The sequence below is a fragment of the Erythrolamprus reginae genome, chromosome 9, assembly GCF_031021105.1.
Source record: "Erythrolamprus reginae isolate rEryReg1 chromosome 9, rEryReg1.hap1, whole genome shotgun sequence".
NCBI lineage: Eukaryota > Metazoa > Chordata > Lepidosauria > Squamata > Dipsadidae > Erythrolamprus > Erythrolamprus reginae.
In genome coordinates this window covers 890,790-901,428 of record NC_091958.1, presented here as the reverse complement: position 1 = coordinate 901,428, position 10,639 = coordinate 890,790, and the positions used below count along the sequence as shown (strand labels likewise).

Sequence of the window (10,639 nt, the reverse complement as noted above, 5' to 3'; positions counted from 1 at the left end):
ATTAATATTGATTGTGTCCTTGTTGCTTATTTGACCCCCATGACAATCGTTAAGTGCTGGACCTCCTGATTCTTGACAAATGTCTCTTCTTCTTTTATGTCCACTGAGAGCATCTGCACCAAGACAAATTCCTTGTGTGTCCAATCACACTTGGCCAAGAAAGAATTCTGTTCTATTCTAGCCTTATGGGCCAGGGAGCAAGAGACTCACCTGGGAGTAAACGGAGCCCGACAGCATTGGGAGTGGGGGTGGATTTCACCAGGAAACCCCCATTCCTAATTAAACCACTTCCCTCCTCTTTTTGAGGCCAAGACTGAACCTAGCATATGGCTCCTCTCAATCCACCCACCAGGTTTTCCATGAACACAATATGTGAAAATACAAAATGTTTTAAAGGCAGAATTTAGCATCCTGCAAATTATCTTGAAAAAGTGGCTGCAAGACCTTCGTGACGTAACAATCAGCTCAAAAGTACGTGGGGATTATTCAGTTTTAGAAAAAAAAGGGGGTGAAAAATTCAAAACTTTTCTACCAACCCTGCCTATCTGTCCGTCCCCGTAGGAGCCCATCACTGCTCCCACCCCAAACGTTGAGATCTGGGCTGCCTCAAGGACCCCCGCCCTTTCTGGCCCCTCCCCACCAGCTCCCTGCTAAGATTTCCCAAGGGAAGCACAGCCCAGTGGGAGCTGCTCGGAAGAGAGGGAGACTCTTTTCATCCGTGGGACTTCCTGCCTTGGGAAGTCCCATGGTCTTCTGGGAGAGAGATTGTGCTGGAGCGGAGGAGGGTCAGTTGGCCTGTTCTGGGATCTCCCTCCCCCCCATAGCCCTTACAAATCCTCCTCAGATGCTGCAGGCCACGGCTATGCAGAACGCCCTCCCTTCAAGGAGGCTTCCGACAATGACGTTCAGCTGATCCGTCAGCCTGTCTGAAGAAGCCTGAGCCTTTGTCATTTGCAGGCCCTTTGCTCCCCAAGTCCCAGAATGTGTGTGTATGTGTGTGTGTGTAGGAGATGGATGGTGCCTTCTTCCTCAGCAGCCTTTGTTTTCCTGCCAGCTTCCCGATGGCCAGTGACCCAGAGAGGAAGGTCTCCTTAATGGAACTTGCGTGTGCTGGGTCTCCAAACAGCTGCCAGAGAGAGAGAGAGATTCCCTCGGGGGTTTAATGGAGCAGAAGGTGCAATCGGCTGCCCTCAGCACTCTGGAGATCGTTCAGTTGCCACTCTTCCCCCATCACGGAGTCCAGAAAAGGCTGGAGATAAAAACAAGGATGTCTGGAAGGCAGCGATGGGCTCCCACGAATACGGTTAGGAACACAGAACCGGTAGAAAAAAATTGAATTATTTTCTTATTTTCCCTTCTGGGCTCTGGGTCTGTTTTTCCTATCGCAGTCAATGAGGTTGAATTTGTATAATTTTAGAAGAGCTGTGCGTGTGTGTGTGTACATACACTTTACGTAGTAGATAATGAATATTTTTGTGTGCCTGTGTGTAATATCTTTATACACATATGGCATATATACATAGAATTAAAGAGTATATTTTGGATGTTCAGTAATAGAAAATAGATGGGGAAATTGTGTCTCTTTGAGGCCAGGAGAGGCCAGGCACCTTAACCCAAACCCTTGACTTGAGTGACGTCAAGTTGGCCACCTTTAAGCCAGTCACATGACCTTTAAGCCACCCCCAGTCACATGATCGTCAAGCCACTCCCACCTGGTCACATGCCCAGGAAGCCACTCCCACAAAATAAGCCGCACCCACAGTGTAGCAGTAACAATTTTTGCTGAAAGGCTAAGGCAGGAGGGCTGCATTCCCTAACCTGCTCAGCCTTTGGGCTTTGCAGGGTGTTTGGAGGTGTGACCTTCCCTCTTTAACCTAGAGTGGGAAATTCTTTTGGTTGTGGAGGCAAAGGTGAAGATGAACCAAAGTTGGCTCCAATCTATTAGGCAGCTTCCCTCCCTTTGGGAGGCTGGGGGGAATCGTGACATTGACTTAAAGATCGCGGGGTCTTTCTTTCTGGCGGAAGCCTCTTGGGGCTGCTTAATTGGCGCTTCCATTTCGGAGCCTTGGGGGTCTCGGTCAGAGTCAGGGTTACAAGCTGTTCTCTTCTTCCACCAGCGGCTGGAGTCTAGACATTGACGGGGGTGAGGGCCTTGATGAAATGAAAGCTGGGATACGGGGTGCGTAAGATGGCAGGCGGGGGAAGATTGTTGCAAGGTTTCCTGGCCAATGGTCTGCAAAAACTCTTCACCCTGAAAGTGGTGCATGAGCAATCAGCGAAAGAAGAAGACAGGGTGTCCAACGGTGCTAGTTATTTGTTTTTTAATGGCTTTAAAAATATTAGAAAAAGAAACAAAACAAAGATAATTGTAATGCAAACACATACAAAAATTACATGTACACAGTGCTTTAAAAAGTGAATACAACAGAAAAAAGAAAATGAGAAAGTACAGTATATCACTGTAGAATTATTACAATTTTATATACTTATCTAATGTAAATATTATTCAGGTACTATCTGTACATTTTAATTTCTAATGCATTCATATAAATATTTTAAACACTTTTATTTTATATAAACATGCTCTATATTTCACTTTACATTGTACACAATCTATGTCTCCACGCATAGGTAACAAGTCCATCAGTTGAAAGGGCCTTTGCTTTTATCTTCCCAATGTTGCAATATTACATTTGGGCCATAGTAAAAGCAAGGAGAATCCATTTACATTGTCAGTTATCAAATCTCATCTTTTAGCTATAGAGTTCAAGAGAATATTGTCCTCTGAAAATGTTTAGGTTTTGCCACACTGTAAGTGGCAGTTGAAGCAAACAGAAATAATGACTTTCAGGACTGAATGGTTGCAACCCTGCTTGAGAGCCAAAGCTTTTCAATATATCTCTATTTCTCTCTCTCTGTCTTTCTATATCAGATAGATAATCCATCCATCCATCCTTTCATCCATCTACCTACCCACCCACCCACCCACCTATCTAATCTAATCTATCAAATCTATCTATCTGTCTGTCCTATCTATCTATCTATCTATCTATCTATCTATCTATCTATCTATCTATCTATCTATCTATCTATCTATCTATCTATCTATCTATCTATCTATCTATCTATCTATCTATCTAGTCTGTCTATCTACCTACCTATGTATCATGTCTCTCTCTCTCCATACATATATTTCTATATACTGTGTGTGTGTGTGTGTGGGTGGGTGTGATTGTTGTATATTAAAGTTTTTAAAGTTTGATGACTTTAAAATGTGCACATTTCTACTCTCAGCATTTTGGGACTTGAAGTGCCCCCATCTTGCGGAAGGGGCCAAGGGGAAGAAGGCAGGCAAGAGAGGAGAAGGGGTTCCTTCCCGTGGAGCCCCAGGGTCAAGTCAGGGCATTCCCGAGCCAGGCCAGGGAGAGCACCCCCGAGCCCCGCCCGCTCTGTAGTCCTGGCACCGATGACGCAAGAGGCAGACGTCACAGAATGCTCTTTTGACGTCAGGAGGCCGAGGGAGGGCGAATGACCTCACGTCGCGGCCGGAACTGGTGCGGCGCGCTCTCGTTCCCGGGGGGACGCCATTCGCGGACGGACCCGGTAGGCCGCGTGCCCGGTGGCGGCCCCCCTTCCCTGCGGTGAGGCGGGCGGGCGGAGGGCAGGCGGGGCGGGGGGCGGCCGAGGCAGTGGGCGGTGGGGCGTGTAGTCCGGCGCGTGTCGGGGGGCGGGAAGAGAGAGCGACCCGCGGGAAGGGGGCCCGTCCCCTCTCGGACCGGTCTTGGGGGCGGCGGGTTGAGAAGCGGGGAGTGGTCCCTCTCTTCCTGCCCTGGAGGGGCGAATCCGGCCCCCCCGGGAGGTTACGGCGGAGTTTCCACGTCATCCGGACTTATATACCGCTTCATAGAGCTTTTCCAGCCCCCTCTAAGCGGTTTACAGAGTCAGACTCCCCCACCCACCCAAACAATCTCGGTCCTCGCTTGACCCACCTGGGAAGGAGGGAAGGCTGAGTCAACTTGGAATTGGTCAGGATTGAACTCCTGGCAGTGGACAGAGTTAGCTTGCAGTACTGTATTCTAACCATTGGGAGGGAGGGAGGGATTGCAATAGTAATAGCAATAACATTTAAACTTATATGCCGCTTTCCAGTGCTTTCCAGACCTCTCTAAGGGGTTTACAAGGTCAGCCTCTTTCCCCCAACAATCTGTGTCTTCATTTGACCCACCTGGGAAGGATGGAAGGCTGAGTCCACCTGGAGCCTGCTGAGATTCTGTCTGCCAAACTGCTGGCAGTCGGTGATCAGTAGAAGTAGCTTGCAGGACTGCACTCTAACCACTGCACCACCGAGGCTCTATCCTCCTCCTTCATCCCACAATCCAGAGGTCAAGAGAGATTTCACCTCCGAGAGAGCCATCAGTGGAGCAGAAGTTGCGTTCAGAAGTTCTTCAGTCCATCCATCAGAATAGAGGTGGAAGGGACTTTGGAGGTCTTCTAGGTCCCTTGCCAGACAGGCATCTCAAAGCAGGCACACCCCCTTCGGGCGCCAGGAGCAGCCCAACCCATCACTCAAGTGCAGCAACTTGTCTCACCTATTGTAATGGTTGCCACCTCTGCCTCCATCAGCCAGAAACTGTTTTGGGAGGCCTCAAATGTAAACATGGTTTTAGTTTTTGTTCACAGCCAGGCTCACGCACAAAAGCACAGTGTTGGTTTTTTAAAAAATTGAAACACAACAACAACAACCGTGCTTCCAGGGAAGAAAACGTGAAATGAAATAAAGGAAAAATGCTGCCCTTGGAAGTGTTTTTAACAGTATATTTGGTTAAAAGCTTTTTCTAAATACAAGCAACTTCTTACAGTGGGCATTGAGAACTCGGGAAGATTGACGCATCTAGCTTAGAAGAGAAAGAAAAAGAAAGGTTTGGGTGCTTTGTACATAGCTGGTCAAAGTTATGTTTTTGGAGCAAGACTATACCTTCTTCCATAATGCAGCCAGAAGTTTAGTTAGTGTGAGCTGTATTGTAATATTGAGCCATTTGGAAATAGTACTATATATTCATCAACTCTCTGCAAACAGGCCTATATATGGTTCCTTCAGTTAATGTAGGCTTTAAGATGTCGGATGTGTGATTTTGTGGTTTTACAAATACATGAAGAAAATTTTTAATATTGGCTCCCTGTGTCTTTACAATTCTTCCAATAATGGGTCTTGCATTATTGCCTCAATATTTATTGTAGAAGAAAACAGATTCCACTCCCTATGTGTTGTATCTCTTTTCTAGTGTTTGGATTCATTTTAGTTTTTGTCTTCCCTTTTTTCCAGCACTACTTTGGATAAAAGAATAAGAGAAAATGTTAGGCTCCTGCCTGCATTTTAATAAGAGGCGCTTGACCTGTGTTTTTGCGTGTTGTCGGCCTCTTCTGGGACGGGACTGTTTCAGCCTCCGAACGAATTTCTGTGCTTTCATAAAGCTGCCCATCAGGTGCATATCGGCTTATAGAAAAGTTGCCCCCGTCTTCACCAGAGCATCAGCCTTTGGAGACAAGGTGGCCATCATTGACCAAAGAGGAGGACACACCTACAAAGATTTGTACGCTCGAAGTCTTTGCCTCTCTCGGAAAATCTGCAAGGCCCTTGGAAACGCAGACGGGGACCTGAAGGGCGAGAGGATTTCCTTCCTGTGCCCCAACGATGCTTCCTACGTCGTGGCTCAGTGGGCTTCCTGGATGAGTGGCGCTATCGCGGTGCCTCTGTACCAAAAGCATCCTGTATCGGAACTGGAGTACGTCTTCCAGGACTCTCAGAGTGGCCTTCTGCTGGCTGAGGAAGAGTTTGAGGAGAAAGTGACCCCTGTGGCTGAGAAACTGGGGGTGCCCGTGCTCTCGCTTCCCCGGTCTGGGAAGTGGGAAGGGGGAACAGATGGATCCCCTGGAGATGCCGGTTGCCCCATTTCAGAGTGGGAGAACAGGGGGGCCATGATAATCTACACCAGTGGGACCACGGGAAGGCCCAAAGGGGTCCTAAGCAGTCACCAGAATGTCCATGCGATGGTGAGTGGATGGTTGGTCTTCTTTTCTGGGGCCCAGTTAAGATTTGTGAGTTACAATCAGAGGGAGGCTGCTAAGGTGGAACAGTGGCGTGTGCTCACCCCCCGGGGCTCTGAGTGCTACCAAAGTCCAGCGCAATGACGCTACTGCACTTGGGCAGGTAGCAAAATCGCACACGAAAACGCCTGTGGGTACCTGCCCCAGTGTAGTAGCGTAATTGCGCTGGACTCCGCTAGCACTCAGAGCCACGGGGGCGAGCACACGTCATTGTTCCATCTTAGCAGCCCCCCTCTGGTTACAATCCAGGAGGTCACAATTGTGTTGGAAACAATCTGCGGTCTGTGGAATCCTGCTTTTCCCCTTAGTTCTGTACATTGCTTTTTTCCCCTTGCAGATAACCGGGCTGGTTGAGAAATGGGCCTGGACAAACGAGGATGTCATTCTGCACGTCCTGCCCTTGCATCATGTCCATGGGGTGGTCAACAAACTCTTGTGCCCCCTCTGGGTGGGGGCCACCTGCATCATGATGCCCGAGTTTAATGCAGAAAAGGTAAGTGGGGTGGAACGGAAGGGGCTGCTTCCCTCTCTCCAAGTTGCAAAGAGCGGAAATTTGGCCTTTTCCCCCCGATGGAGCGTTTCTGTAGCAGTGGGTCAGGGTATGTTTGCCTTTGATGGTGTGTGATTTTTTTGTTTTTAAATAGGAAAAGGGAAGAGACTCTCTAAGTGGGTTTTAGGTCTTACCAGGTTGTCAGGGAAGTGGGTGATTTGCCTCTTGCAGTCAATGGGGCTCTGAATTTGTTGCCAGCTGCAGTGTTCCCTCTAATTTTTTTGGGGGGTGGGCGGAAAAGTATAGTGTCTGAGCGGCAGTCCCTTCGGGACTGGGCGACACAGAAATAATAAATAAATAAATAAACAATCAAACAAATAAAAAACCCACCCTGTTTTGCCTGAGAGAATTTCAAAATAAAATACTGTACTGTGTGTCTATAACAGTGAGCTCATAATAGGGCAACTCTATCAATATCAAAATGCCACTTAAATAGTTGAGCTAGTTGCAAACTAGATTTTGATTTTCTTTCTCTCTTCCTTACTCCCATTCTTTTTCTTTCTCTTTTCCTTCCTCTCTTTTTTCTATCTGTTTCTCTCTCTTCCTCTCTCTCTCCTTCCCTCTTACTCTTTCCCTCTCGGCTTCTGGGCAGGTTTGGAAAACTCTGAGTTGATGGTGATTTTTAAGTGAGCGATTGCTCACTGCTCAGCTTAGAGGGAACTATGGCCAGCTGGTCTCCCCCGCATCTCCTTTGGGTCGGTGGGTCTCCCGCTGCGGCAGCAACACAACCCTTGTGCCAGATGCTGAGATTCTGGCTCCAGGACTGGATGGAGCTTTGATGCATCCACTTGATCTCAGAGGGAGCCCCAGGAAAGCAGATGAAAGGCACAACACAGCAGCTCCGTTGTTGGGAACTGCTTGCGGGAAGGGTGCCGAGAGTCGGGAATTTGACCGGGATGTTCGTGCCTGGAAGCCTGTCTCGACCTTGACCAAAAGGGAGGGGCCACGCATCTGCCAAGGGAAAATACCAGGTGAAAATCCTAGCAGTTATAGGCGTAGCCAGAACCGCCCTCCTGTCATTCATCACCTCTCAGCCAGGGTTACTGTTTGTGTTGACGTGTTGGTTCAGAAGCTCATTGGGGCATGAGTGCCCACACCCATAATTCACCGCCTGGGGAGGGCAAAAACACCTTCCCTCACCCCCCCGGAGGCCCTCTGGAAGCCAAAAACGGCCTGTTTCCCAACTTCTGGTGGGCCCAGTTGGCCCGTGTTTTGTCCTCCCCAAGCTCCAAAGGCTTCCCTGGAGCTGTGGGAGGGTAAAAACGCCCTTCCCCATCTCCCTGGAGGCTCTGTGGAAGCCAAAAACACCCTCCCAGAGCCACGGTGAGAGCCAAAAATCAGCTGGCCGGCACACACACGCACTTTGGAGCTGACAGGCACAAGCAGAGTCAAATCAGGGGAATGGTTCATGTGCCAGCAGATATTATTATTATTATTATTATTATTATTATTATTATTATTATTTAGATTTGTATGCCGCCCCTCTCCGTAGACTCGGAGATATGGCTCCATGTGGCACCTGTGGCAGTTGTGCAATAGGTTTGCCATCACTGGCCTGGGGTGGACCTACGTATCCCTGCTTTGGGAGGGGTTGGACTAGAAGACCCCTGGGGTCCCCTCCAGCCCTGGGATTCTATGAGTCGTGGCTTGGCTGATTCAGACACACACACACACACAAACACACCCCAGGGCTGTGCCAATTGAGGGCAAGCGTGGGCATCTCTCCAGAAGGACCTTTGCTGGACCAGCTTCTTGGTGTGAGAATGGCGAGAGACCAGCCGCCTGCCCCTTTTCCCTCCGTCCGGAGAGGCTTTGTGTTGCCTTGTCGTTGTTTACTCTTTCCCCTGTCATTATTTGTCTAAGAGCCTCCCCCCCTCCCCCAGGGAGCAGGAAAGTGTTTTCATTGCTGTGACAAAGGGAGTGCAGGAGGGCAAATTGTGCTTCCTTGTTGTGCTTAACACAAGCTGCCTTTAAATTCCTGCCTATTTACAAAGTGCCCTTTGCTTCCCAAATTGGCTCTCCGCACGGCGGTTGTGTTTCACGGGAGGATTTCTCCGGAGGAGCCCTGGGTTTTCCTTCAGCCTTTTGTGTTTCTGCTTTCTCGGCACCTCGAGAGAGCAGTCAATTACAGAGTGATATAAAGGAGCTGCAGCTTTGATGGCCGACACGTCAATCAAAGCAAAGTCGGGACGAGCTTCTCAAGCGGCGGCGGCTGCCACTGAATCTGCTTTGAGTGATGCTGGCACCGGCTCAGGAGAAACCGCAGCAGCAGCAGCAGCAACACGCCCAGGCCTTTCTAATCACCAGCACTTCATTATGTGCAATAAATACTTTATTATTACAGTCTTCATTAGGTTACTTCATTCGCAGCATGGCCCTCTGGTTATAGATACCGGTGGGGGAACCAGTTCGGTCACTGGCCTACCGTATTCGGTGCAGGGTCAAATGCGGCCAGGCCTTCGGTTATCCCGGCCTTGTTTTCCTTGCGCCATGTCCAGGAATCTGTTAGAAGCAGCCAGAGGATCGGTCTGTCTGTCTGTCTATCTATCTGTTCTGTCGGGCTCTTTGGTAGAATCCTCCCAAAAATTCACAGGTACAAATTTCAGACACACACAGCTTTGAAAATCCAAAACAATGTTCTTTATAATGAAAAATCTCTTAAACGAAGCCCTCTTTTGGTATAGCAAAGAGCACTCGTCTCCAAACAAACTGGTCATTTGTACAAGTCCCTTATCAGTTCTGAGATACTTAGCTTGCAGCTGTGAGGCAATTCAAAGTCCTTCTTTCACAAAGTGAAACACACTTTGTCCTGGTTTAGTTTCAAAGCGGGGGAAAATCAGCACACAAAGGTCGGAGTCAGCAAGGCAGGAAACACAACGATCAGATAATCCTCCACAATGGCCAAACCCACAGGCTGCTCTTTATAGCAGCCTCACTAATGACCACAGCCCCACCCAACCACAGGTGGCCTCATTTTCTTTGATAATAATCTCTCACTTGTTGCTGCCTATGCATCGCTCTCCGCATGCCTGGCTGTATCATTAACTCTTGTTCTGAATCCAAGGAGGAGCTAGAGAATTGATCTCCTTCTGAGGTGTCTGCCCCACTCTCCTCCCTGTCACTCATGTCTTCTTGGTCAGAGGAGCCTTCATCAGCAGATTCCACCAGGGGCAAAACAGGCCTGCAGCATGTGGATGTCTCCCCCACATCCACAGTCCTTGGGGCAGGAGCTGGGCCAGAGCTCACCACAACACTATCTATCTAATCTATCAATCTTATCTATCTATCTATCTATCTATCTATCTATCTATCTATCTATCTATCTATCTATCTATCTATCTATCTATCTATCTAATCTATCAATCTTATCTATCTATCTATCTATCTATCTCTACATCTATCTATCTCTGTATCTATCTCTCTCCCTCTCTTTATCTCTTTATTCGACTTCTATGCTGCCCAATCTCGAAGGACTCAGGGCGATTCACAACAATATAAATTACAAAAACAATAAAAAGAAGTCAAATATAAAATCTAAACTATAAAACCTTAACTAGAACCCATAGTAGACAAGCACGTCAACATGCATACATGACATTCATACAATTTGGCCATGAGAGTGGTTGATTCAAGCCCCCCCCACCTCCTCCAGGCCTGCCAGCACAGCCAGGTCTTCATGGCCTTGCGGAAAGCCAGTAGGGTGGGAGCATTATGGACATTTGGGGGGGGGGGAGTTGATTCCATAGAGCTGGGGCGGCCACAGAGAAGGCCCTCCCCTGTGGTCCCGCCAACCTGCATTGCTTAGTCGATGGGACCTGGAGGAGGCCAACTCTGGGTGCTCTTAGAGGTTTCCGAGAGGTGTGGGGCAGGAGAGGGTCCTGTAAATAATGCCCTGGTTCCCAACATGGGGTGGGTGCACGCTCCACAGGGGGGCCATTTGATTTTTAATGGGGGCAAAGGGAACCTTGTTTAAACCAAATTAAA

At 48.5% G+C, this 10,639-nt stretch overlaps 1 protein-coding gene across 11 annotated transcripts in view; it reads left to right on the top strand.

The window, feature by feature from the left end:
* The first annotated feature begins 846 nt into the window (after window positions 1–846).
* Window positions 847–10,639, top strand: part of ACSF3 (acyl-CoA synthetase family member 3) — a 46,866-nt gene continuing 37,073 nt past the window's right edge. For 3 of the 11 annotated variants that reach the window (XR_011559899.1, XR_011559898.1, XM_070761804.1), the window contains exons 1-3: window positions 3,561–3,641; window positions 5,324–6,051; window positions 6,443–6,598. Coding sequence is in view for 7 of the 11 variants with exons in the window: in XM_070761804.1 (XP_070617905.1) it covers window positions 5,353–6,051; window positions 6,443–6,598 (855 nt within the window). In the remaining 4 variants the exon portion in view is untranslated. Of the gene's footprint in view, window positions 1,322–3,502; window positions 3,642–3,923; window positions 3,941–5,120; window positions 6,052–6,442; window positions 6,599–10,639 lie in introns of those variants that run through there. The other 8 variants (XM_070761806.1, XM_070761805.1, XM_070761801.1 and 5 more) reach the window with 8 other exon arrangements.